General features: G+C 36.8%; 1 protein-coding gene across 5 annotated transcripts in view; it reads left to right on the top strand.

The window, feature by feature from the left end:
- The window catches only part of Runx1t1 (RUNX1 partner transcriptional co-repressor 1), a 138,400-nt gene that overhangs the window by 92,622 nt on the left and 17,914 nt on the right, over positions 1 to 27,864 (top strand). For all 5 annotated transcript variants that reach the window (XR_013088909.1, XR_013088908.1, XM_076835680.1 and 2 more), the window contains 5 exons: positions 319 to 500; positions 11,970 to 12,220; positions 16,539 to 16,624; positions 17,161 to 17,362; positions 26,477 to 26,545. Coding sequence is in view for 3 of the 5 variants with exons in the window: in XM_076835680.1 (XP_076691795.1) it covers positions 319 to 500; positions 11,970 to 12,220; positions 16,539 to 16,624; positions 17,161 to 17,362; positions 26,477 to 26,545 (790 nt within the window). In the remaining 2 variants the exon portion in view is untranslated. The remainder of the gene's footprint in view (positions 1 to 318; positions 501 to 11,969; positions 12,221 to 16,538; positions 16,625 to 17,160; positions 17,363 to 26,476; positions 26,546 to 27,864) is intronic.

Raw genomic sequence — 27,864 nt, 5'->3', positions numbered from 1 at the left:
CTTTCTTTCTTAGAGAAAACAAAAGTTACTCATGGATGGAGCTGCAATCTCACATGCTGTAAAATTTATATTGCCCCATAAAGGGCCCTTAAAAATCATTAGCGCACTGCTGGTGTTGTCAATGAGGAAATGGAGGGAGGTGAAGTGACACGTAAATCCAGGCCCTGTCTTAGAGTTGGCCCTGACATTGAACTGAGGCATGCATTTGATAACATAGTGTTGCCTGCGCTGCTTCAGAGTTTGAGCAGCAGGCGACTAGGTGGACGGGTCGGAAACAGCCTCGCAGTCCACCTTCTCACTCCTGTCGCACTCTTGCAGGCCAACCTGCCCCTGCTGCAGCGCGAGCTCCTCCACTGCGCAAGGCTGGCCAAACAGAACCCTGCCCAGTACCTCGCCCAGCACGAACAGCTGCTTCTGGATGCCAGCACCACCTCCCCTGTTGACTCCTCAGAGCTGCTTCTCGATGTGAACGAAAACGGGAAGAGGCGAACTCCAGACAGGTGAGAGGGTGGAGGACCCTGGGCCCATCACAGCCTGGTCCTCGTACCTGGGGTACAAGGACACGTTTCTTTGTAGTTTCGCTGCTGGCCTTCATCTCTGGGGGAATAGCAATGATATAAGAATGCGAAGTCTCAGCAGCGTTTTGCAAAGTATATGTGAAACGTGGAGACTCTTAAAATGAAACTGTACTCTACAACTTGATTTGTCATACACTGGGTTTCTTTTCTCTATTTTTTTTTTCTTATTTTTCTGCATTTAATCAGACATGGTGCAACAGCCTATGAGATGTTGACACTGGCCTAGTTATGTTCCAGATTCACAGTAGATTAAGATCCTTGGAACTGCCCAGAGACCTCTGTCTGTGACAGACTTAGCTACCCTTAAGTGTATTAGCTGCTGTGCAAATCAGAATATTATTAAAAGCCACCCGTTTATAGTGTAGTCATTACATAATTCTCTGATAAGCAGTTTTAAGCTACAGTCTCTGGAATTTTTCTCCTCTTTGGCCTAAGACTTCATGGTTTAAAATTTCTAAAGCAAAAGGTTAAATATTAGTGAAATATTGGAGATCCAGTTCCTCATATGACCTGCCCATGGTACTCCTTTTTTCTTTTTGAAAATTGTATTTTCTTGGTCAGATTTAAGAGGGAATAAGAGCATTTGGTACATTTGCTTTTAAAGGGAATTGCTTAATGCGGGTACCTGTGTGGTATGTCTACACAATGATGAGAACGAAGAAGTGGCTCAGGAATAGATTTACGTGTCTATTCCTGTCCAATCTGAGCCCATTAACCTTGTGGGAAATAAGTGCTGTGTGCAGGTATTGATATTTTAGCTCCATGTTTCTAGGATAACGTGATAAAATAATTAGGGAGAAGCTGAATAGCAAATTGAGAAGAAGAAATTTATTTTGGGGGCAAGGAGTGTGTAATAAAAAGATTTAGATAGGATAAACATAAAGATAATCCTTGAAGCAAAATTCAAAGTGGGCATGACCTCAGCTAGAATTCCTAACTACTGAGTAACTGTAAGATGGAATATAAAAACTTTAGTTCATTCATTTTTTTCTATATTCCCAGCCATTTTCCCACTGGCTCTTTTCTAGCAATTTTTATTTGAATGTAACATGGCTTTTGACTTTCCTGGGACAATCCTGAGGTAAGCTCTAAGCAGTTAACCTTGATATCAAAACTTCATATTAAATTCCACAGACACTGAGCATTCTTGTTCTGATCTCTCTCTAACTCTCTCTCTCCCCCTCTGCCCTACCCCCCTGTGTGGTGTGTGTGTGTGTGTGAGAGAGAGAGGGGTGGGGATAGAGAAAGAGAGAGAGCGAGAGCATGCTCATTTAGTCAGGCTGAAGACTTAAAGGAGTCTTCTGTCTTGTTCTCTGGTTATTCACAGATAGTTTCTGTAGTCAGAATTCATATGGTTGATCTTTGGATGGAACATCCCTTTTCAAAAGGAACCCTGAAGTATATGTTATAATAGAAAGATGGCGAAGAGGTTTCCTTAGAATTTTCCTTAGAAAGAATAATGAGACTGTTGTGTAAATACATTTGTATCTCGTGGGAATTTGATCTGAGACAAGAAAATATGGACCTCTACAGTATTGGGCTTTTTCTTTATTTTCTTTTTGCATGTATTTCCTGCATCTTGTTTGCATCTGCATTTTCCTCTTCTCTGGCTGTTTATCTGCATATCCAGCTCTACTATATGAAATTTTATAGAGTATGGAGCTGTCTGACAGCAGAGCTTTTTTTTGTTTTACTGAATGTTTTGTTGGTGCATATGGTCTGACATGGATGAGCAGCCACGGTGAGATTTTGGAGTCTATTAAACTGGCTCATTAAAAAGATCAATCTGTTTCTGTAATAACACTGGGAGCCATCAGTCACTAAAAGAGGGAAAAACTGACACCTGAGGAGAAAACACATTTTGGTAATTTGTTCATGACATGTCATGAACAAAAGAGCGCTCTATATTTTGTTTACAACTTTGGGGGTTTAAATTCTGTGACAATTGCTGAGTTAATGTACTAAACAACCATCACGTGTTACAGAGATGGGCTTTGGCAAATTGAACTGCTCATCCTTAAATATTATTGACACAGGTTATATTTTTTTTTATTTTTAAAAACATTATTGTTATTTAAAGAAATTTTATAGCCCAGGGAAGTCTATGGAATCTCTTTTTCTTTTATTTTTCCTGTATACAAAAGTAAAATGTTCTCTAATTTCTTTAAAATAATAGCTCTGGGGAGAGTTCCTAAACAATTGTACTGAATATGTTGGTCTATGATAGAATACTGTGGAACTCAAATTAGAAAAAGACAATTTTCACTTAAAAATCATACTTTGTTTTTCCTGTCCCAAATATTAGGAAAGAGAATTCTGATTTGTATTTTTCTCACTATGTAAAAGTTATATGATGTGAACACTTTCACAAATATGACTATAAATTAAGGGCACTCTTTTTTTTTTTTTTTTTTTTTTTAAATAAGGGATTAAGCCCAGGGGAACTTTACCACTGAGCCACATCCCCAACCCTTTTTATTTTTAATTTTAAGACAGGATCTCACTAAGTTGCTTAGGGCCTCACTAAATTGCTTGAGACTGGCCTTGAATTTGTGATCCTCCTGCCTCAGTCTTTTGAGTTTCTGGGATTACAGGTGGGCGCCACCATGACCTGCTAAGGGCACTGGTTTTAATCCTGCTCTCTCTGTGATGGCTTCTAAAGACACGAGGCTTCCCTGTGGACTGTGGAGGGAAGCGAACATCTAGTGCTTGATTTCATGGAGACTGAGTGAATAAATAGTAAGGTTTTAGAGCAATACTAGTTATTCTAGTTAACTGCTGTCCATCCTTTCTCACAGCATTGATATCGCAGCTTTTTGTTATAATCTGCCTTTTGTATTGTGTCCTCACCTGTTCTGCTACTTTTCTGACTCAGGATTTTTCTTGCTGAAGAAACCAGATGAAATGATCTTTGTTCTTGTATTGGTATCATTGTTTTTGTTGTTATGATTTGTTTTCCCTTTTCTCCCTACAATCTCAAATGATAGATGCTGCTAATCCCTTTCTTATACATTATTGTTTTAATAGGACTGCTTTATATCAACTGCAGTTTAACACCTCTAGGCTTTTATTACAGAGGCCTCATAGTTGGATTAATTTGTATTTCTTCTTCCCCCAATAATTAAACATTTTCTGGAAGGACTTGCGTGTACCTTAGAATTACATGATTTGTCAAGTAGGAGGAATCTTGTGGATATACCAGGCCAACTCCTCCTGTTTACACTTGAGGAACTGAAGGCCCCAAGAATTTGTCTAGGGTTGCAGAGTTTCTTAGTGGACAAATCAGTGTATGCATATGTGTGTATGTATATTTTTAAAATATATTATTATCAGTAGTAGTAGTACCAGGGATTGAACCCAGGGCTGCTTAGCCACCAAGCCACATCCCCATTCTTTTTTCATATTTTTTTATGTAGAGACAGGGTCTCACTGAATTGCTTAAGGTCTCGCTAAGTTGCTGAGGCTGTCTGTGAATTTGCAATCTTCTTGCCTCAGCGTCCCAAGTTGCTGGGATATAGGCATGTGCCACTGCTCCTGAAAAAGTGAGCATATTTACATAGCTGAAATCTTCTCGTTACACAAATGTGGTGTTTTTTTTTTATTGTATATGCAGAATTTAAATAAGGAAAACTTAACTAAGAAATGTGGATTTTTTGTCTTACTTTCTCACATTTCTTTAATTGCTCAAGTGGGTAAATGACATCACGTAATATTCTGAGGTTTTATAAATCCTTTTAATGATAGACGATCCAAAAATGAGCTAGATTGCCTGCCTGAATGAGTAAGTTAGAAAATGCCACAGGTTTGAGGGGCCAAAGACGGTCATTTTGAAACCGTGTTGTTTGAATATCTAAAAATTATCATTGCATTACTCACCAACTGAACAGAGTGGTCCATTTCTCCTTTTCTGTAAAATGAACAGGGTGTCAGTGATTATGTTGTTTTAAAAAGAACACACAAGTATATTTTATAAGAAATTGTTCAGTCAATTGTCTATGCAAGTGAGAATGAAATTTATATGATCTATTGCATTTAATATTCCATGAGGAAAATGTAGGAATCCTATCTTCAACTTTGTTTTACATTGCATCTTTTATGCATTCCTCAGTTTCAAGAAATACATGATTATCCAAGTAGTCATTATTATTTTTTATATTAGTCACATCAATTGTGAGATGTCTAGTGAAATAGCATTCAGTTACATTTATATGGTGAGAAAGACAGTGTGATTGCAGAGGTCTTCCAGGCTCTGCAGTCTCAGCCTTAATTGGCACCTTACTTCTTTCTACACCCCAGGTCTCTACTTCCTGAATATTCTTCATGTCTTAGCTGTATGCCCACTGATGGTTTCTGTTCTTTCCTGCTTCTCCTATGTCAGCATTGGCTTTACATACTGTCTCAATAGCCATCATGTGAATGAAGGTTCCTAGTCATAAATCCTATAAGAATGGTCACTATTTACCAGGCAATAGATGTGCCAGGCCCTGTATGTTTTTTTTTTTTTTATGAACTAATATATAACACTTATTTTCTGACAGTGCTATTGGTGTAGATTCAGGAAGGCTGAATGTCTGAGGTCATGTGGCTTCAAAGAGACCCTGAGTGATTCTAATCCTAGGCTCCCAACTCAAATACCTGTGCTCTGGATATACCAGGCCAACTCTAGGCCAACCCAATACCCTAAACCATGATTCTCTGCCAACAGCCTCTGCATGTCCCAGCTAGGAAACAAAAGGCTTTGACTAATTTATCAAATGCCAACCATGGGTTAGACCCTGTATATAGACTCTTTCTATAGTCCTGTAAGCACCTCTAACGTAACCCCCATTTTATAGATGAAAACAGAAGGTCTTAGAGGTAGGCCCACCAAGGTCACACGACCAGCAATTTCATACAACTGCAAAGCCCCGGCTCTTTTGAATATACATTACGGAGTAATCCTTTCTCCCTCTGAGCTCTCCTAGACCATGTTCATACTGTTCATATGGTACCTTCAGTCTACAGATCCCACACAAATGTATAGAATCCTTGTAGCTCCAGTTAACTCATTTTTATGGTAAAGAATTTGTCTAGTGTTAAATCATAATCTATGGAGGGTTGGAATGATCATTTCTCATTCATCTTTGTATTCCCACTGAAGTTTAAGCTAGTAGGTTATACATGGTGGTTACCTACAACAAAATAAAGCAAAACACTACAAATAAAATACCCCCACCACTTGAAAAAACAAATGATTCAAGATAATTTTTTAAAATTTATTTTCTAGTTGTAGTTGGACGTAATACCTTTATTTTAATTTATCTTAATGTGGTGCTGAGGATTAAACCCAGGGCCTTGCACATGCTAGGCAAGTGTTCTACTGCTGAGCCACAACCCCAGTCCTGAAGATAAATTTAATGCTGTTATTTTCAGTAGTACATCAAATGACTTCTTCCCCCAAGAGTCTTCATTTACTTGTTTGGTTTTAAAAGATGCATCTTTGAGCTAGACATGGTAGAGTATACCTATAATCCCAGAGACTCTAGAGGCTAAAGCTGCAGAATAGCAAATTTGAGGATTGCCTCAAATTTGCCTCTGTCTGTCTGTCTGTCTGTCTCTCTCTCTCTCTCTCTCTCTCTCTCGCGCACACACACGTAAAAAAGAAAACAGAAAATCGAAATACAATAATGAAAATAGCCGTTAATGGCCCAGGAACCCAATACCAAGATGGATTCACTGACCAGAAAACACTGGAGGGCTCTAATTGAATGTGCAGATGAATTAGAAAAAGAAAGCATACTTCCAAATAGCAGGAGAAGAAGAAATGGAATATTTCAGCAGTGACAGAGATTAGGAAACACAAGGGGGACAGCCAGTAACAGGGAGTGTAACCATTGAGGAGATGGACAGCATCAGGAGACACGTGATAGAAAAATTCCATCTTCCCGCTGTGGGAGAGAAGGCTCAGGTGGATCTGTGAACCTGTGCATTGTAATCCGTGAAGGTCCAGGCATTGTGTCTGTGTGTCTGGAGTGGCCCACATCCACCTGCCAGTTATTTACTTCTGAAGACATTAGCATGCAGCTCAGGAAGTTCTCTCTGAAGTGGTTGTTCAGCCACAGAGAGATTAAAGGCACCTCTCTCCATCTGGCTATCCAGGTAGTGATGGTTCTGTGGCATTCAGCTCTCTGTTCTTAACCGTCTAAATGTCCCCCTTCCTCCAGAGTGATAGCAAAACACAGCAACTACTGCAGGTTGTCATGAAGAATTAGGTTTGATTTTCTTTTTAAGGAGACAGGGGAGTTTGTAATCTATTTTGTTTCAGATACATTATTCAACACCATGAAAAACGAATTATGTGAAATTCTTATTTAAACTCACCTATTTCCTAACAGTTTCTAAAGAGACCTCTTACTAAATTATGTTTTCAAATATGATGACAAGAGTGATTCCCCCCACCTCCGTCTCGTCCTTCTGTAGCCTTGACAAACTGTGTGCATTAGAAAAGGAAGGGAAACAGGTTTGCTATTGAGTCATTAATGTCTTTGATCTTTAATAGAACCATTACCTCCTAGAATTTAGATGTAGACTTCTAAAATTTAAGAATAAAGAATAAAGTAAGATTCAGTGTGTGGCAGGATGTTAGATCTCATAGGAACTTTAGATCAGTGTCTCACTGCTACTTGTCTTTTGAAGAGCCCTGGGTAGAACATGGCTGTCCAAGCAAGCAGCTGGGGTCCAGCAAGCAGCAGTGACTGATCAAGATCAAGGTTTCCTGGAACAAAAGGAGGGGCCTGCCACAGGTCCTTAAGAGATCAGTGATAGGAGTTGGATTTGGAGAAGACTGTAGAATGACTTTCAACTTTCTCCCTGGATGATGGTTTGGAAGGTGGCTCAGAATGCATGGGAGAGTTAAGGCCAAGTTAAACATGCTCATTTTGAGATGCCCATTGTGACTCAAGTGAGCAGCTAAGGCACGTAATATATTCATTTGCAACAGGGCTAAGATTAGCATTTGCCCTTCTTTCCTTTTCTAAAGTTTATTGAGATACCACTTCGCCTCCCCCTAGAAAAGTCTTTATAATTGAATTTTCCCCACATTAAAAAAAAAAAATCTTAATGTAGGGGAAGAAAGAAGATTATACCTTCTCCTGACATTAGGAGATTTATCCTCTTTTTCTGCATACTATGTTGACTATTTATGAGACTTTTTTTCTTACTTTCCTGTTTCCTTGACTGTTATACTATTTTATTATACATGTTACTATGGGAGTATCAGTGCACACTAGCCAATCATGCCTTGTTAAATAATGTGTGTAGAGTTTTATAAAAAATGTTCATGTTCTTTTGTAAATGGTCAGTTTATAGATCCTATTACTGAGAAACTGGGGTCAGGAAAAGCCTCCAATGGCATAAAGTGTAAGTTAGGCTATCTCTTCAGTTGTCCCCACAGTTATTATTTCCAGTGTGTGCATTGTACCAGGTACGAAACCGAGGCTGGAAGATTAAGGAATCTGGGATCATGCAGCGGAGTCCTGAGTCCCCTCTGGGCTCAGGATGTCAGACCTTGACAGAGAAGTGCTTGACAGAGAAGCTAAATGTTGAAGTGCTCAGATGATGTTCAGGCAAATGTCTCCTGGTACAAAAAAGGAATATACTTAGGTAAAATTTAAAACCAAACCAAAACTTTGTTCCACGTGTCTATGAGACCTGACAGGTTTCCTTGTAGAGTTTTGAGTTATTTCAAGGACATGCCTATGGAACAATGGAAAGTGTTTATTTTTGCCTAGTACACTTTGAAAGGGCAACAAATTAAAATGCAAATGCAAAATTTGCCTAGGTAAATAAGGTGTAGATAGCTGAAGATAGCAATTAAGCTGTTCTAGTCACCATTCTGGATGAACAGCCTTTGATTTGGGCTAGCCTAAAAGCTAGTCTTGAGTGATTGGAGGAAGCAACAGGGAGTCTTTTGTAACTTTAGTTCTTTGGGCTACAAAAGGTTCCATGCTTTGCTGTTAAAATGTAACTGCTCTGTAAGTGATGAGCCTTATTGTTTCACTAGCTGACAGGAGTGAGGAGACCTAGTAAAGGACAGCAAGGATATGCAGAAATCAGGGGACAGACGCAGGGCCCAGCCCTGCCTCTCAGGTCATTGCTTCCCTTGCGTTAGGTGAAGAAACTCTCCCCATCCCCATATAATCAGGTCATCTAAGTAATAACACCAATGAGGGCTCATGTGAGGTTGAAGGTCTGTAAATATCTAACCATTTGAAAGTTACCAGGATTCTTCTGGTGTTCTATGTTGTTGTTGCTCTGCTTGAAAAAAAAAAAAGAGGAAATATTGTAGGTTGGGCTGGTTTCAAACAAATGGGTCAAAGATGTATCATATACAGAAATGCAGCAGGGAAGGTGCTTATCTGTAATCTCAGCTACTTGGTAGGCTGAGGCAGGGGGATCACAAATTCAAGGCCAGACCTTGTAAGGGCAACTTAGAAAACCCTGTCTCAAAATAAAAAGGGCTAGGGATGTCATTTAGTGGTAGAGCACTTGCCTGGCATGTGCAAAACCCTGGTTCAGTCTCCAGAATCATGGGGAAAAAAAGAAATGCTACAGGATCTACACAATGATATTTTGAGGATATATATATATATATATATACACACACACACACACACACACACACACACACACACATTTAATTTTCACACAAAAATAAGCTATGAACAATTTATTTGTATGTTGTTTGGTTTGACCAGCGAACCATCAACCCTGTGTGTTTTGATCTACAGAACCATGACATTAAACTGTATAGAATAATTAGAATATTATAATATAGAAAAATTGAATTGTCAAGTTTTATAACTAGAAGGGACCTCAGAAATCATCTAGTCTGGTGGTTTTCAAACTTGATTTTAAGAGCAGACTTTTTCCTTTAAAAATGAAATCTTAGGGGGAACTCCAATTTTTTTTTTTTTTTAAAGAGAGAGAGAGAGATAATTTTAATATTTATTTATTTTTTTAGTTTTCGGTGGACACAACATCTTTGTTTGTATGTGGTGCTGAGGATCGAACCCAGGCTGTACGCATGCCAGGCGAGCGTACTACCGCTTGAGCCACATCCCCACCCCAAGGGGACTCCAATGTTTAACACAGTTAATAACAAGGGGGTTCCTTGAATACTTTAATTTTGATCAGTTGGGGGAAAAGGTCTTCATTGCCTGCAGAATCCCATTAAGCACTTCAGGTGACACAGTTTGAAAACTGTTGATCTAGTCCAACCCTTTCATTTTACAGATGAAAGACAGTTTAGGTGACTTGTCCAAGGTCACACAGGTAGTTGTGGCCAAGCTAGGACTAGATCTCAGATTTCTTGATTTCCAGTCCAGTGCTCTTTCCATTACACCATACTGCCATAAGGTAGGTGCTGTGTTAGCATTAGGTTCATAGCTACTAATAGTCTTCAGTATTTTGTAACTGATTTATGCTGGTAATATGCATTGAATGTTAAAGTGTATTTTTCAGAAATGCAAAGGATAAAAATACAGATTAAAATCACATAGGTGTACTCTTAGAAGATAAATCAATATCTAGAATGTTTCCTTTCACTTTTAGAAATTATTTTAAAGCAATACATTTAGGTAATGTCTGAGCTATACTGGATATTTTAGTCTGATACCAATGATCAATATGTACGGAGTCAGTATGTTTTTGTGCAGACATGCGCTTGATGGGAGCAGCATTGAGATGGCTGGCTGCCATTCCCAGGGGGACCATGGATTTCTGTCATTTCCAGTATGGGCTAGTCTCCCGTCTTTAGCTGGTGCTCCTCCTCTAGCTTGTAGTAGTCATGAGCTCATTCCACATTCAACTCTGCAGACATTCTTTCAGTTCTTTGTGTTCTTACACCTTCTGTCTCTGACCCTTTTGTTCTTCTCAGTCTGGCTATCCAAGTTGTCACTGGGACTCTACCCTAAAGGAACATGAGGTTTAGTCATTGTAGAGCCCTTGTTGCCCCTGATAATATCCACTGTTGATCCAGTTTCTACTTAGATGTTCCTCTCTGGTTATTATCAGGCTCTTACTAAGTGCCAGGAAAGTAGAAAAAGTGTATTAAGTCCTCTATAACTATTGTTTAACCAACTTAAAAAACTAAGAGACACATGGAAATCTGCAGCCTTACCACTGTGAATGGGTAAGAATTCTTAGGAGATTTCTCTGGGAACATAGATGCTGCCACTGGTCTAAGAATAAATTGCTGGTTCCTGAGGAGAGCCAGCTGCTGTGGGAAGCCTTAGCTCAGGTGTTGTGATTCTGTCAGAGTTGGATGCAACTTGTTTCTGTCTTATCAAATATATTGAGTAAGTCTCTAAGCAATAGAGATTCCTTAGAAAATGTTTTTTTTTTTTTTTTTTTTTTTATTTTTTTATTTTTTTTTTTTAGCCCTACTTTTGTTTGAGAATCAAACAGCAGTGATTAGTTATCAGGCCTCATTTTTGAAATGTATTTCTTCTGAAAGCCAAGTTCAAAGTTCTGTGGGTCACATGATGAAGGCTGTTGTTCTAAGACCTGATAATCTCAGACAGGACACACAGACTCTCTGGGCATGTGTTTCCTCCGTTTAAAGGGGGAACAATTTAGTTCTTCCTCCTAGTCACAGCTAGCTCTGTTGACTGATCATGCTAGTGACACAAAATAATGTTGGTATTCCAGATGTTACATTTCTCATCGTGTTAGCTCAGTTGGATCCTCATTTTCCAATAGACTTGATGATGATGAGAAAGTTCTGTGTCTTTGCAGTCCAGTTCTGTAGCCAATGGCCACAGCAGGCTATTGAGTATCTGAAAAGTGCTACTGCCACGGAAGAATTGAATTTTAAGCTTTATATAATTTAAAAATTAGGTAATATTTGAATTTAAAGGGTCATATGTGGCTACTGTATTGGACAACCCAGCTCTCAGGTGTTCTCTGACATGAAAATCAGACGCTGGGTAGAACAGGTGTGCTGCATTCTTCCAGAGAGTGATGATTTATATCCTGCTGAATTGTCACTGGCTACAGTCTGTCTTAGGGTAGCTTGTTAGAAATCAATCACTTTTTTTTTTTGCATGAAAATGCAGAAAAAGGAGATTGGGTTTCCTCTTATTTGTGACTTAACCACATGAGCTTCAGCTGGAAAAATGTTTGTTAATTTGATGACAAGTGACACATTTTCTCCTATGCTCAATCTCATATCATTTGGGCCTCAGTGTGGGTTTCAGGGCATTCCTGTAAGTTTCCTGGGAAGCTGCTGAATTTTGAAAGCTTCTGGCCAGTAAAGGAATATTCTGTTGATACAAGCTTGATACGAGCATCTGAATTATGCTGGTTTCTGAGTATATAATGAAACAAAACTCTCTTTCTTTTGCCCCCCAGAACCAAAGAAAATGGCTTTGACAGAGAGCCTTTGCACTCAGAACATCCAAGCAAGCGACCATGCACTATTAGCCCAGGCCAGCGGTACAGTCCAAATAACGGCTTATCCTACCAGCCAAATGGCCTGCCTCACCCCACCCCACCTCCACCTCAGCATTACCGTTTGGATGATATGGCCATTGCCCACCACTACAGGGACTCCTATCGACACCCCAGCCACAGGGACCTCAGGGACAGAAACAGACCTATGGGTAAGACTGAAAGATCTATTCACATTTTTGGCATTTGGATGCTTTAGGTTCTTGCATCATTACTTCTCAACTGAGTTTGAGGCTTGAAGTCTTATAGGGGCAAAGTTTTGCTTTCTTCATTTCGTCCCCTTTATGAGAAAACTTGGTGTTATTAGTATACTCTTAAATGCTTGAAGCAGCAGGTTAATTTTCTTTTTGTTTTTTGAGGAGGGTGTCAAACTTAATAATAAAATCCTTAATTATGGTAACAAAAGTAAAATGAACTTTTAACTTGAATCTTGTTTTATGAGGGGTTTCATATATAGTCTGTTTGAGAATCAAACAGCAGTGAGTTTTTTTAAAAAATATTTTTTAAAATTAGTTTCTTTTGTATATATTTTTTGTTTCAGATAGTCTGAGTTCATTTGGACTTGTACAGTCTCCATGATATTCCATATTTCCAAAATATGAGGTGGCACACTGTTTATGGCTTAACTTGAAAGTGAGGAATGCTTGGTACTTTTCTCTGCTAGAAAATGCCAGTGATTAAAATTAGTATTGTCAATTTTGCATCAAAGAACAGAATACAGAATGAATGAGTTTAGGAAAATTTGTGTCCTACTTGCCTGTGTCCATTACTCTTCATAAAATTATTGGATATAAAACTTTAGGAGATCTTGCCTTTTATTGAGCAAATGTCTGCTGCAAAAAATCAGAAGGAAGATGCCTAAGGTAAGTTTTGATAAATGATGGGCGGTTGAGGTGATGGTATCAGGTAGTAAGTACGCTGTTCCTGGGACACCTTCAATGTCTAACCTTCAGAATCTCACTAAGAGCAACAACCATCTCCCTCTTTTTCCCCCATCTCCTGTGACCATACCACCCACCAACAGGACTCCCTTTACTTCATAACTAGTTGGTGGCCAATTTTCCTGACTATGGGAGATTTGGTGGGCAGGATACCAGAAAGAAAAAGGGTGAAGTCAAAGTAGAAAATCAGAAAACAGAGCTGAAGATACAGAACTCTGGGAAAAAGCCAGCCAGCTGCCCGCTGCTGGAATAATAGTGACAGGATTTTATTTTCATTTTTGTTTTTCATAGGCAGAGATAGCCTGAAATGCAGAAGTTTGTGTTAGGCTTCTACCCAGGTTTTTAGGCTGCTGTAAGGTAGTATTTTTGCCTTCCTGTCCAGAGTCCTCCAAATGTCTAGAAACCAGGATGGGGATGAGATGACTGAGGCTTTGGTTGTGACATAGTAAATTAGTAATTCTGGTTGCCCACAACAGTAGTTTCTATGTTTATTTAGTGTGTCAGACAAAAATGGCTAAGCAGATAATTTGTGCTTTCTTAATGGCCGATCTGTCTAATGTTCTCACAGGTACTATTTCTGAAGGGCTTTTCAAAAGTGGTTATGCTTTCTCTCAGTCTAGACTGAGACCTCAAAACCAAATGTGATTACAACCCCTTTCTATGCAGAAGCCTTACCATTTATGGATGACTTAAGGCCTGAAAATATGATTGCTCATGTTTAAATAGCAGTGGAATCATCAGGTTACTGTGAGACCAGTTCAGGAGATAATGCACTGTTGTAGGTGCCAGAGAATGGTCTACTTCTTAGGCAGCAAATGCTATTTGGTGAATTATTAGTTACAGTGCACTATAAAGTAATCAGCAAGGAAGTAATTATGCTTATGTATAATGATTATGTTTTCATCTAGTAATGTAAAATATCCCTTTATGAATTATATCTGTATCCATTGGTTTTATGTGATTTTCTTCAGACCATGTTTCTTACCTTTTAATTATATTAGCTTATAAAACTAATAGTGCTAATCTCTATAAATATGTGCAGCTACTTAACCATCCCTAAAGTCTGCCAGAGTTTAGTGTGTGTTAATGTAAAATAAAATCTTGATGTATGAGTAACAAATTATGGCATTACATCAGGCTGCCATTTTGAGAATATAAAAATTGTCATAAAGGTATATTTAGTCTGATACGATTTATAAATGTGTGTTATATGTAGTGACATATACTCAACTGAATCCTTTAATAAAGTAATTTTGTAAGCAGCATTAGTTTGTAAGTAAGCTTTGGGTTTTAGCCTAGTTAGCTAAAAATCTTCTAAAACATAGGAACCAGTTAAGACACAACATTGTTGCCAGGTGGCCCACAAACAGAAAATGTGTTCTTTGATGATTATGAGCTATTTTACTCTTGTATATCCCTATGGTATTATGAACACAAATAAAATTTGTATGGTGTTGAATATTTAAGTATATGAAGTAAAGAAATTAGTTTTCAGTTGTCATATTTTTTCCTTACATAGATTTGATTCTAATAAATGACCTTCAGAGTTTGAGAGTACCAGATGAAGCCCTTATTTCTTCTGTAAATACTTGGGCACAACAATGTTTCTACCGTTCTTCTGTTTTAAAAGAATGAGATGAAGCTTAGACTACTAAGACTCGTAGTAGACATCTGTTAACCACAAACTTTCTATTGCTCACTAATTGTTCTGAGTGTTAGAGCTTGAATCATTATTGATTTAGTTTGCAGAATTTTTGAAAATGTTGAGGCCTCTGGAGGTCTTGGTTCTTATTGCCAAACATTTAGATGCCACCATCTTGAAAGTTCCTGTCACATTTATATTTTCATCACCCTCTGGTTATTTTCTGTGGTGATTAATTGTAGGAATAGTGTTTTTTCCCCCAAAACACAGGCAACAAATAAGTCAACAAAAATTACATATTTGCAAACATTTCAACTTGAAATATTGACACTAAACAGAGCAATAACTATTCTCCCCCCTCCCAATATCTTTTCTAATAAGCAAATTAGTAAAACATTTGCAATTTTTTGTTTTGCCAATAGGTGGCATTGACAATTTTAACTTTTAAAATTTATCTCTGAGTATGTTCTGTTTGGACAGAATGATGCATAGTATTTTTATATCTTTTTATTTTTCATTATTTTTTAACCTGAGAGAGCTATCATAAATGTTCACTTTCATGGGTTGTAGATGAAATTGTATCTTGTAGTTGGCTGAAAAGAGTCATGTGAATCATCTTTTTTTTTTTCACTTTAAGTCAGCAGAAAGAAAAGATTTCTAACCACTTAGATTTCACAAAAAGTGGAATGCAATATCTTTTTTATTGTCATTTAAGGCTTAAATGACAGGACCTCAGAGAAGGAGCCTCAATGTCTAGAAGCCCAAACCATGCCAGACTTAATTTGCTGTTCAGATTAACAATGTGAGGCAGAGCAACCAAAAAGAATTGTTTTGGTCATTCAAAGCAGAAAGCATAACATCGCCCAGTGCCCTTCCTTGATGTAGAGGGTGAAGGGCACTTTCCACAGAGAAGGCTTGAGAGGAACACCAGGTTTCTAGACATCTCTCATCAGTCTTCTATTCTGACCTTTTACGGAGAAATGTGGAAATGCATGTTCATATTCTAATGACTAACTTACCTAACTGCTCTCATTCATTAATATCAGTGCACTTGTTAAATATTTACCTGATACTTTTTCATAGCTGCATAACTGTGGTGCTAAAGAGCATTAATACTCATGGACTTCAAATTATGATTTTCATTTTTTAATTTGAATGTGATATTTATTGAAGTATAACTGGCATGCTGATTTTTTTTGATAAAGAATATCTCATTTTTATATCTTATGTTTTTGAAAATTGAAATTATTTATTTATATATATATAAACACTCTCTTTGAGGCCTAATTTTATCAGCAAGATACATATATTAGGATTGTATTCATCTATAGCTGAAACATGAAAAAATGGTTTGCTATGTTTGTTTTGGGAAATCATAAAAAAATGAGTTAAAATGTCTATTTTTTAATGCAGACCAACCATATTTTGAAACCACCTAATATCTACTCATGTTTTTTCTATTTATTTAGTGCTGAGGAGTAAATCCAGAGCCTGTGTATGCTAACCACACTGTCTACAACCTAACTACATCCCAGCCCCAATTTCTTGTATTTATTAAGAGCTAAGAATATGTTTGTATTTTTACTTAGGGAGTCTCATATGAATAAGAAGCTCTAGACTTGTTATCATGTAGCTTGCCTCCTCATGTGTAAAATAAAGGGTTCTGATGAGATGACCTCTAGAATTCCTTGGAGTTCTAATATTTTTGTCGTTCTTATGAGGACGCCGTTGGGTAATTCTGACTAAGTATAATTCTTGTCTCCAATCAAAATAAAGTGTTTTAACATCTTTGAGATCGCCTACATGGTCCTGGCTATGTGCAGGATTGCATACAGATTGGGTACTGAATGCTTTAGGGCAATTAAGCCTTTTTCTCTCTATTTGTAGGGTTGCATGGCACACGTCAAGAAGAAATGATTGATCACAGACTAACAGACAGAGAATGGGCAGAAGAATGGAAACATCTTGACCATGTAAGACATCAGTAAACATTTAGGTTAAAAAACTGTTTTGAGAACAACTGAAGAGAGGTCATATGATAAAATCTTAAAAATGCTTTGAAGGTATTGTGTTTCCTGATCTCCTTGAAAAAAAAAGAATGACTGAAAATGTTTGAGTAGAATGCAGGATTTGATTTCCAAATTGATGTGAAAGCCACATAAGAGAAATATTTAGATCTTGGAAAAAGACCAGCAGGCTACTGTTTTATTTTGAAAGGGTGATTGGCTTACTTTTCTGGAAAGGTAGATTTACTAGCTATAACACCTTGAAGGTAAATATGACTGTCATGATTCACATTCGCACCTCTTGCTTTTCTTCTCTTTCCATTGAATATGCTCATCTGTTGGGTTGGAATTTCAGATCCGACCATTAGAAATACTAAACTGAAATCCTTCAGGAATGCAATTTCATCTTTTATTATCCTGAAATAGTTGGTTTTCTTACCCACCAAATTCTTTAATCTGTGGTGATTTGTATGTTCACCTCTTTCTCCCTGTTTCTCGCGTAGCTGTTAAACTGCATAATGGACATGGTAGAAAAAACAAGGCGGTCACTCACTGTACTAAGGCGATGTCAGGAAGCGGACCGGGAAGAATTGAATTACTGGATCCGGCGGTACAGTGATGCTGAGGACTTGAAAAAAGGCGGCAGCAGTAGCAGCAGCCACTCCAGGCAGCAGAGTCCTGTCAACCCTGACCCAGTGGCATTAGGTATCTTTACTTCAGATGAGAATCTTGAGTTTTGGTGGGATGTGGGTGGGGGGAAGGTACCCGGGTTTGACACAGGGCACTTGACCACTGAGGCACATCTCCAGTTCTATTTCATATTTTATTTAGAGACAGGATCTCACTGAGTTGCTTAGTACCTTGCTTTTGCTGAGGCTGGCTTTGAACTCAGGATCCTCCTTGTCTCTGCCTCCCAAGCCCCTGGGATTATAGGTGTGTGTCACTGAGATGAGAATCTTGAATAATATTTCTTATGCTATTACCCACTAGCTGTTTTTAACATTTTTTTTTCAAAAATAAGAGATACCCCAGGTTTATGAGAGAATTGCAAAACTGAACCAGAATTTTATTGCACTATTAAAATTTATGCTCCTTCATAATATAGCTATTTGGACCCTGCCTCAAAACCTGCAGAAACCCCATCTCACAGAGTGGGCCCATGGCTTCTACTCCTCTAACAAGGCCTCTTGGGAATTCTTCTACTACACAGCAGTGTTTGACAGCACTGCACACAGGGATGTGTATTTTCTAATTTTTAATTCAAGATACAGTCTCTAAGACAGTCTTGTTTTGTGGTTGTATCTTGCATTAAAAAAAAGAAAAAACTTCTCTCAAAAATCCCTCTTGGACAGAGAAACCTAGAAGCTATATAGTTTACCTATTCTACTTGAAAGTTGATGATAAATATGTAGCTCTCTTCCTGTGACTAGATAAGTTAGATTGCTTAATTATGGTTTTATTCATTATGTAATGGGATTATTAATATAATCACGCCTTCGAAATTGAGTGTTCGTAACTATGTTTAGTATTGGTGTTTGGGGATTATTGTGGTTATAAATAGAATATAGTCCCAAAGATATTGAAAGCAGTCTACTAGAATTTTGGAGTGGCCTGCAAACTTCTGCTTGAATGAAGTGTAAGATGTCATCATTTATGTTGCTGGCCATTGTATGCGAACCATTTGAACAAACTTAGTGGGGATGATTTGTGTGGATCCTCATTCTCTCATCTCCAGCTCCCTACCTGTAGCTCACTCAGGTTAGAGTTCAGTCCTTGCTGCAAAACAAAACCTCATTGTACACATGCAGATTTAAGCTCATGTCTTTGACATAATTGACACCATAGCTGATTATCAAGAATTAAAAGCTTGAGCTATATTATCTGGCTATTTGATCACATTATATTTTTATTAAAATTATTCATAGCCAGTACAGTTAACTTTGCATTTAGGTTTGTGGATTTCTGCTAATTCCTGAGTGCTGAATGCCTATTACTCTAATAAGTATTAAATTAAGGAAGATTCCTAGCTACTTAATTTACCCAACAGGCAGATTCCTAGCCACTTAATTTACCCAACAGGTATTATTCTAAAGCAGACTTTAAAGACAAAAGGATATTTGTCAGGCTGTATTAAGGCAAGCAGTGAAAACAGAATTAAGTTTGATTTGAGCCATTATTGGGCTAAACAAAGCTATTTGGAGCAGAGTATAATAAACATCTTGTTTTTATTTCCTTATTATGAACAGAGATCAGTTAAACACGACAGATTTGCTCAAGGAAAATAATATTATTTATACGATCTAATGTAGGCAAAAATTGAGAGCCTTAAAAAATAAGATTTTAGCAGTAAAAATGTGCACTTTGACCTTCTGTGTGGCACACATTAATGGTACTATTACATATTTACTGAGTGCTTACTATGAACTAGGCTTTGAACCAGGCACCATAATAAAGGAAAGAGATTCTTTATTTCTTCCTTGAGGATATTTGGGTCTAGTAGAACACAGAGGCAAGAAAATGTTGTTACAGGCACAGGACAGCCACCTCAGTAGAGTCTTACAAACTGGACTCTGAAAAAGAAGAAATTCAAAAATTGATTTGACATCATACCTAAATTGTTATTAACCCACCAAATATAAGCCACTTTGTACACAGTCACTACTCCTACACACAAACTCTGATGATGCCGATGTACACCATGTTCTCCAGGGAGATAAATTCAGTTTCTGTGTTATATATAGAACCAAAAGAATAAGCTTGGGGGTTTTTTTTGTTTGTTTGTTTTTTAACCTACTCCTTCTGAGTACACAAATTATACTACTTTTAGTGATGTTTAATGAATTCACAGTTTTGGTAAAGCCAAGACGTTGCTTTGGCTTTAAATTTGCATAGTTAAGATTATCTAAATGCTATAAGTATTTCACTGTTTTGTTTAGAAACCACAAAAACAGTCATGTTCTTATGGACACAGAACCCTTGCTTACCTTTTAAGAAACCATCACAACTCTTAAGAGCTACACAGTGCTCCAGTCCTGGCGTCCCACAGTTTTTCCTGTGTGTCCTTGCTAGTTGACACTTGAGGCCCTTGAGCTTCATTTTCTGGAGCTGGGTTGAGGCTGTAAATAGGAGGACAGGTAGTTTGTAATGGAGGAATACAGTCATTTACATAAAGTGCTCTCTCTCTCTCTCAGGCTTTGGAGATGAATGTATTGAAGTATGTGATGATAACATTAGGGATTATTGGTTAATAAATCTCTGTTGCTGGAAAGTTTTTAATGGGGTACATGTTTAAGATAAAGTTATGGATATGTTGTTCTTTTATATACATGTCGATCTCATTATGCTATGATTAGGTTGTATATTTCTTTTAGCCTAATTCTTTCAATTCTTAAACCATCCGGCTTCAAATGAGACCTTCAGAATATATTGTAGAAGAAATCTTTGGTTCAGAATATTGCCTAACCTACATCCCCAACTTGGGAGCATGGGAATGTTTGTTATACACACATTCTTAGCATTTTAAAATTGCATTTGGGGACTGCACAGAGGAGAACGTCACTTCCATGACTGATGTGTTGTTTTATTCTCAGACCCATTCTCACTGTTGAAATACATCCGCAGCATTAAGTCAGTAAGGGGGGATTAGAAAAATAGCATGATTAATCTATCACTAATTGAATTTTAGGAGTTTCCCCCAGATATTAAATAACAACTCTATTGTGAATAGCCTCTGAAAAAATTTTAAACACTTGAGAACATACTGAACTCATAATGTCATTCCCATTCTTTAAATAAATACAAGCTGAAATCTTAAAGGAACTTTAAAAATAGATTTTCACTTGAAATAGTAGAAAAAATAGATTTTCACTTGGAATAGTAAATATAGATTGTTTTTATTATTCCTCATTGGCTGTCCAGGGAAAACTCTAAATATTCAACTCTTAACAGAATTAGCTAATTTTTATTTATTCTTTTTTAAAATGTGACTTGTATATTTGTTTAGTTACATTGTAAACTTTACCAAAGACCCAGGTTAATGTGATCAGAATTGATAGATTCAATCACTGTGGTAACTACCTGGTAATCTATAAGGATAGATTGCGGCTGGTTAGCTTTTCATGTATTCTCTAAGTGTTTGTCTGGGCCTCTGTAGGTCTTTTCAATTCCTTTTTCTCTCAGTATGCTACTAATATCCCTCTCTTGCTTTAATTTTTTTTAAACTGGCTTTGGACTATTCTAGAATCTATGTTCATTGTCCTTTGTTTTCAAGAAGACTTCCACATGATTAGAGTTTTAAAAAATAAATTTAATGGTGAGTTTAAGACTGTTAGGGACTGAGAATTACAGCTCTGAAATATGAATGCATCTATTCTACTTTTGGAATGTATAAATATTTTTGAATGTATAAATGTGATAATAGGGAAGTAAATTTAAAAAATACTTTCATGTAATGTGTCAGTAAGGATTAGCTCTTGCCAAAGAAAGAAGTATAGTGGGGTTTTTTGTTTGTTTGTTTTGTTTTGTTTTGTTGTTGTTGTTGTTGTTGAAATGGGATGAAAAATCAAGCTGATTATTTGTTTAAAAAAAAAAAACTTAGCAATTCAGGAGTTTGTTGAATTCACGGAGGAGTTTGTATTTTAAAATTGCTCTAGTTGGAGGAGCCAGGTATGGTGGCTGACGCTTGTAATCCCAGCTATTCTAGAGGCTGAGGCAGGAGGAGCATTAGTTGGAGGCCCATGTTAGCAGCTTAGTGAGATTCTGTCTCACAATGACAATAACAAAGGATTGTAAGACTGGGGATATAGCACTTGGCTAGAACGTGTGAGGTCCTGGGTTCAATCCCTAGTCACCCCCAACTCCCACTGACTTGCTGTCGCTGGCAAGTTTTATGCTTGCCATATGATAAAATCATGAAATTTCCCATTGGTATCTAAATCCTTAGGAAATCTAGCATTAAGTTTAAAAGTACAAATTCTGAGCAGCAGATCATTAGGATTTGAAGTCTCGGTTCCTCTTCACACTTTTTTGGTGACTTTCGGTAAGTCATGATCTCACTGTGCCTCAGTTTCCTTATCTGTAAAAATGAAGATGACACATATCTCTTAGGCATTTCTGTATTAAGTGAATTGACAGGTCTACAATATATAGTATGGTGCCTGACCTGTAGTACACATGATGTACTCCTGTTGTGCAATCTCAGAATGGCAGGAAGCAAAACAGGAGAGCTTTATGTTTGGCATTCAGGATTGCAAAATTTTAGTGAATTATTAGATAATTTTTATCTAGAAAATATTTCCAAGGTGGATACTTTGCTTAAGAGGCAGAGAAATTAGAATTCTCTGTTAAATATGTATCTTTAGAACCCTGATTCAGAACACATGACTGCAGAAAAATAGTTTTCCTCCAACCAAGGAAATACTGTTCAACTTCTATACTATCAAAATATGGAAACTACAGACAAATTACTCAGAATATATCTGCACATAAAAGTCTGTGAAGTTTTATACAATTGTAGTGATTCCTTTAAATCACATCATGGAATTCATTTCATGACCACTCAGCTAACTTTATAATGCAAATGCCTACAATGTTTAAAAACTCTGCTTTAACTATATAGGGTTTTAAAAGACTGTTAAATAATTCCATCTTTTAAAAACAAAGAGATGGTTATTTCCTGGTATGTCTATTGTTAAAGATGGGAATTCTAAAGCAGTTCCTAGTTTCTAGTTTGGGTTTAGGCTTATGTTGAGATTTCTGAACGTATTACCCTTAAAAAAAAAACCAAGTGGCATTTGTAAAGATGAAATCACTTAACCTTTCTCTTGATGGTTTCTGTAATTGATATTATCATGATCACAGCCTCATTCTGCCCACTACAGGATGAAGGCCATATCTAGGTGCTGCCAAGCTTTGAGCATTGCTGTCCTGGGTCATGTGAGGTCACATTGGTTCTCCAAAGGCTGTCAGCTCATCCCTTCATGTATATTGATGGAGGCCCTTCCTGTATCTAGTATCCAATGGTCTCCATTCTGTCGTAAGTGTAGTGCATCTTCCATCTCTTCCATACATCAAAGATTGCCCTTTCCGTTCACATTCCTTATAACTTTATCCTTCATTCTGACTTAGTCCTCCCTTTCTTCATTAATGTGTGTTAGCTTAAAGAGGCTGCCCTGGCCCTCCTCTCCTCTCACCTCTAAGCAATTTGCATCTCAAAGCAAACTAAACTTGACTTAGATGGACATCTCTCTAATTTTCCCATCTTTCAGTAGTTAGATCTTTGTATGTCTCACATTTTAAACCATTTCCTATAGGTTCTCCGGTCTTTATTTCTACTACTACATTTTCGAACAACTATTCATTTTTATAGCAACAGATATTTTATAGGTAGTAAAGATCTAATAATTAAACATTAGCTCCTTTAGAGTTCAACCTTGGGATATTTGGTTTTTTTGCATGGGTTTGTCTAGATTCCCCAATACCCTAAAATGATAAATTCCTAGGAGAGTGGTCTCTTGCTCTCTTATTATTATTATTTTTTTCTTTATCTCTTATTTATCAACTACAGGAATTTTTTTTGTCCTTTAAACTCAGTTTTGTCTATATAGATTCTGATATTGCTACTGCTTAATCAGAAAAGATATTAAATTAATGTATTAATTGATTTCTGTAGCTATTAAAGTCTTTAATATTTGAGGAATCAAATAGATTGAGAAGTATCCATCACTGTGCTTTCTGTGTCAAACCTGATGTTTAGGAAGACTGCAGTGACTTAGGACTGGAGAGGATATTGTAAAAATGTGCATCTATAATTACTTCCCTTTAAATTTGTATATTTTGAAAAAATGTTCTTTTACAAAGCAGAATAGGATTGATGAAGCCGTTTTACCTGATGGGCATTGGTATAATCATTGGGTGTCTAGAACAGGTGGAGTTCAGGTCTACGTGGATGTAGCACCATGTCAATGAGACATATATGGAGCTGCAGCCAAAGTGAAACTCTTCATAGCATCTCATGTGGCTTATGAACCCTCAGGATGCCTATTGTAGAGCGCATGGAAGGTGGAAGATTGGCTAAACCCTGAATGTTAATGTTTGAGAAAATTTGAGGCTATTCTCATTCATGAGGTTTAAGTAATATTTATAGAAAAAAAGTGTAAGAAATTTGAGGGCTTTGGTTTCTAAGGACAAACACAGTGCATTGAATTTGCAAAAATAATTTGTATCACTAAGTGACATATTCTGTGTGAGTTAAAAAATTAGCTTCCTGTGTTTTGCTTAATTGAAGCTTCTCCAGTGATTTTGCCTCCTTTAATGTTTTGTGCTATTTAGTTACATGCTGGAAGGGGAAAAGGGTTTATGATGTTTTTTTTTTTTTTTTCTTTATCTCCCTTGTCTGTAAGTAACAAGTACATATCTATTCTTAGTGGTCAGCCTGCTAAATAATGGTAATGATGAAGATAATAAATAGCAAGTAATGTCTAATGAAAGCATAGGACATGCTATGCCAAGCATGTTGTGGGGAGCACCTTCTTCAATCCTCAAATGAAGTAGCCCTTGCCTTACATGGAGCAGCTGAGGCAGGGGGAAGCTAACTTCCCCAGTGTCATGTAAATACTAGTTGGTAAAGCTAAAATTCACCTCCACTGGGTTTTAGAACTCTCCTCTCTATGTTGCCTGGGACTATTAATAAGTATTATTTATGCATGAACTTTGAATAACTTAGCACTTTTAAAAGTCTTTTAAAAGATTTTCTTTTTCCTTATAATAATGTTTGGTTCTTCGTAAAAAATTTTGAAAAATGAAAAAAATTTGCTTCTTTGGAAAACACATTTTTTTGTGTGTGTGTGTTTACATTTTACTATCTATTCTTATCCAATTACTTATACTGAAGTTTAAGTCTTTTATCCTTAAAAATTGTCTTTTAAAGTTTTCATAAGTATATCTTTCTGTTTTACTGTACTTGTCTAAATGTGAATTTCATAGCACTTTACTTCTTCTGGAAATAATTACAGTTGCTAAAGAAGGTAATCTTGAAAAACCTAATTAACTATGTCCTATTTCCAAGTTGTATATGCATCAGTTTTATCTAGCTTTCTTTAAGAATGAAAATTGTTTCAGTAAGAACTTTTTTGTTTTGTCATTTACTTTGTGGAAATGAATGTGTATATGAAAATGCATGGATATTTCCAGGCCATCTGATTATTCAGTAGTCGTGAAATTATAACGTAAACTTTTAAAAAGAAACTCTTTGGAATAAATTTAGAATTAAGAAATATTGCAAAGATAGTATAGAGAGTTTCTGTATATCCTTCACCAAACTGTTATAAATTTTTCCCAATTCAACCTAGTTGTTATAATCTAGGGTTCTAGCCACTTGATAAACTATATACCGTGCTTGGATTCAGAACACTCATTTGTATTTAAAGCATTTAAATGTAATGACATATACTTAACTAAATTGATTGTGCTTTTTCTTTTTCTTCATGTTCTGTAGCTGCATAAAATATAGGATACTGGACTGAACTTCTTTTGACCTTCAACATATCATTAGATAAAGTATTATTTTAAAACATCAGTCTGTTAACTTGGCATTTCTTTTAAATGTAGAGAAAACTTCAGTTCTACTTGAAATTTATCAAGGGTTGAATAATTATTATATTTTATAGAAGTACAGTGTTGATTATTTTCATCCTAAAATCTTCCCAAATATACAGGCTTTCATTGAAAATTCAGTATGGGCTGGGCACAGTGGCACACACCTGTAATCAAAGTAACCCAGGAGGTTGAGCATAAGTTTGAGGTCAGCTTCAGCAATTTGAGGAAATCCCAAGCAACTGAAGGAGATCCTGTCTCAAAATGGGGCTGAGGATGTAGCTCAGTGGTAAAGTGCCCTGGGTTCAATCCCCAGTACCCACTTCCCCACAAAAAAAATCCAATATGGAAGACATGACATGCAGATTTTAGCTATAGATGTCTCTATATATTCAAACATTATATAAAAAATATAAAATGTTCATGCCATTTCTGTGAACATGTTCTTTTGAAAGTTAGCATTCCTGTATCTACTTTATTATGAGTTTCCTCAAACCTTTAAAATTTGACAGCATAAGAAACAAAGCAGTTAAAGTGTTTTATCCTTTTAAAATGTCTTTAAAAGTTGTCATCAATACATTATTTCCTTTCCTGGAAGCCACATACCAAACTTTGTTTGGTGAACTGAATGTCTGTGAATTCATTCTAATGAGTTTTTCTAGTTTCCACTGATGTCAAATCCATATAATCTAATTCATGTGAAAAATATTGATGCTTAGTGAGATTTTTAAGAAGTAAATAGGTGTGAGAACTGGTTAGCCATCAGGTAGGGCTGACCATTTATTGAAAGATAGTAGTATTGGAGCTCTATGGGAATTATATTATCCCGACATTTGATTATTGTTTTCTTTAAACTATCAGTTTGACTCTTGAAAGGAAAGGTTTAAAAATATAATTTATTTAACAATATAAAACATACCTATAGAAATCCTCACAGTGAGAGAATCTGAGAAGTGTCCCCAAACAGCATACATTTTAAAGAAAGAAAGTTGCTTTGGATTCGAGCATATGAGGCATGTAGTCCAATGGCCCTCTTATTTCCCTGGGCTTTGATGACTGGTCTTGCTATTTTTGTGTATTTTCTAGAAGCGAAATGTTCAGCCTTTTAAAATTGCATTTTTGTAGCAAAGCCAAGAGAAGGGCATTGCTTGCTTCACTCTGTATAAGGATGTGAGGATGCTGATGGTACTCTCCCTTCTCTCCACCCCCTTCCCACCCTCTTCATAGATGCGCATCGGGAATTCCTTCACAGGCCTGCATCTGGATATGTGCCAGAGGAGATCTGGAAGAAAGCTGGTAAGAATTGTTTAAAAACACAAGTTTAGTGTTCTGGCAGCTGTGTGCAGTTGTTAATGCAGTGATGTGAAGAATGACAAGAAAGGACTTTACTGCTAACAACAATAGCAAAAACAAAACAAAACAAAAACCCATAAAACAAAACAAAAAAACCTCATTAATATTCTTAGACCAGCCCTGATTAAAACATGAAATAGTTTTTATTTTAGTAGCATCTGCTAGTGCCATTATAATTGAAAGGCTGGCAATATTGCCTTTATAAACCCCTTTTTTTCAGGAGCTATAATGGTTTCAGGCTGGAATTTGGCATAGGAGGTCTTAGCTTACATGCAGTTTTCTTTGATGAAAAAAAAAATCCAGTGTTTAAAGAAATTAAATTGCATACTTCAGCATTTTGCTCTTCAAAAACAAAATCACATCAAATCAGTTGACTTGTTAAGGAACGTGTTAAGAATTTTTGTTCACAATTAGCTTTAAAATTGATCTTTTGTGCTAGTTAATATTCATGGATCAGAGCTAAATTATGTTTTAAGTTGAATGACAAAAGTTGCTAACCTTCTGTCTTTCCTTGCCATATGCACTGTCTGCTTTCCATTGAGAGATATTGCTCTATATTTTGTAGTAGATTTGAAGCTTCTCCTGACCCCTTAACTGATTATTGAGCTTGAAGAGTTTCAGTTCTGGCAGAATCTTTGTGGAACTCCAGCTGCACAAAACCTTGCATAAAACCTGACTAGGTTCTAAGCTGCTGTAACTCCAACTGTTAGAATTGTTAGACCATTTGAGGTGGGAAAATGGGAAATGCCATTTTTGCAGAGTCAAATGGATGTAGGGGTGATAGCACTAATGGAGGAATCAAGGCAAAGGTTATTTGTTGTTTTTTCTACAAAAGACTTCCCTTGGGTTTTGATTGACTCAGCTGTGTTTGTAGTTCTCTGCAATTTGCCAAATCTCTGGTCACTAGTATCTTATCCAAATACAGATTTTCTAAGAAATACCAGTTTTTTTAGTATTTATGTATTATTATTTATTTTTGTAATACTGGGGCATTCTACTACTGAGCCACATCTATAGTCATTTTAATTTTGAGACAGGGTTTCACTAAGTTTCCAAAGCTGTCCTTGAACTTGTGATCCTCCTGCCTCAGCCTCAACAGTAGCTGGGATGCCTGGCTGAAATACCAGTTTTTATAAGCGTGATAAGAAGTTTTAAAATCTGATAGTACTCTTAGTTCAGTAGCTTAGATTAAGAACTGGAATGTTCTCTTGCTTGTCAATGTGCAAATCAGATAGATTCATTCAGCTTAAATATTAAAATGT

This window comes from Callospermophilus lateralis, chromosome 16, assembly GCF_048772815.1.
Source record: "Callospermophilus lateralis isolate mCalLat2 chromosome 16, mCalLat2.hap1, whole genome shotgun sequence".
In the NCBI taxonomy this organism is placed as follows: domain Eukaryota; kingdom Metazoa; phylum Chordata; class Mammalia; order Rodentia; family Sciuridae; genus Callospermophilus; species Callospermophilus lateralis.
This window is presented reverse-complemented; position numbering and strand designations above follow the sequence as displayed.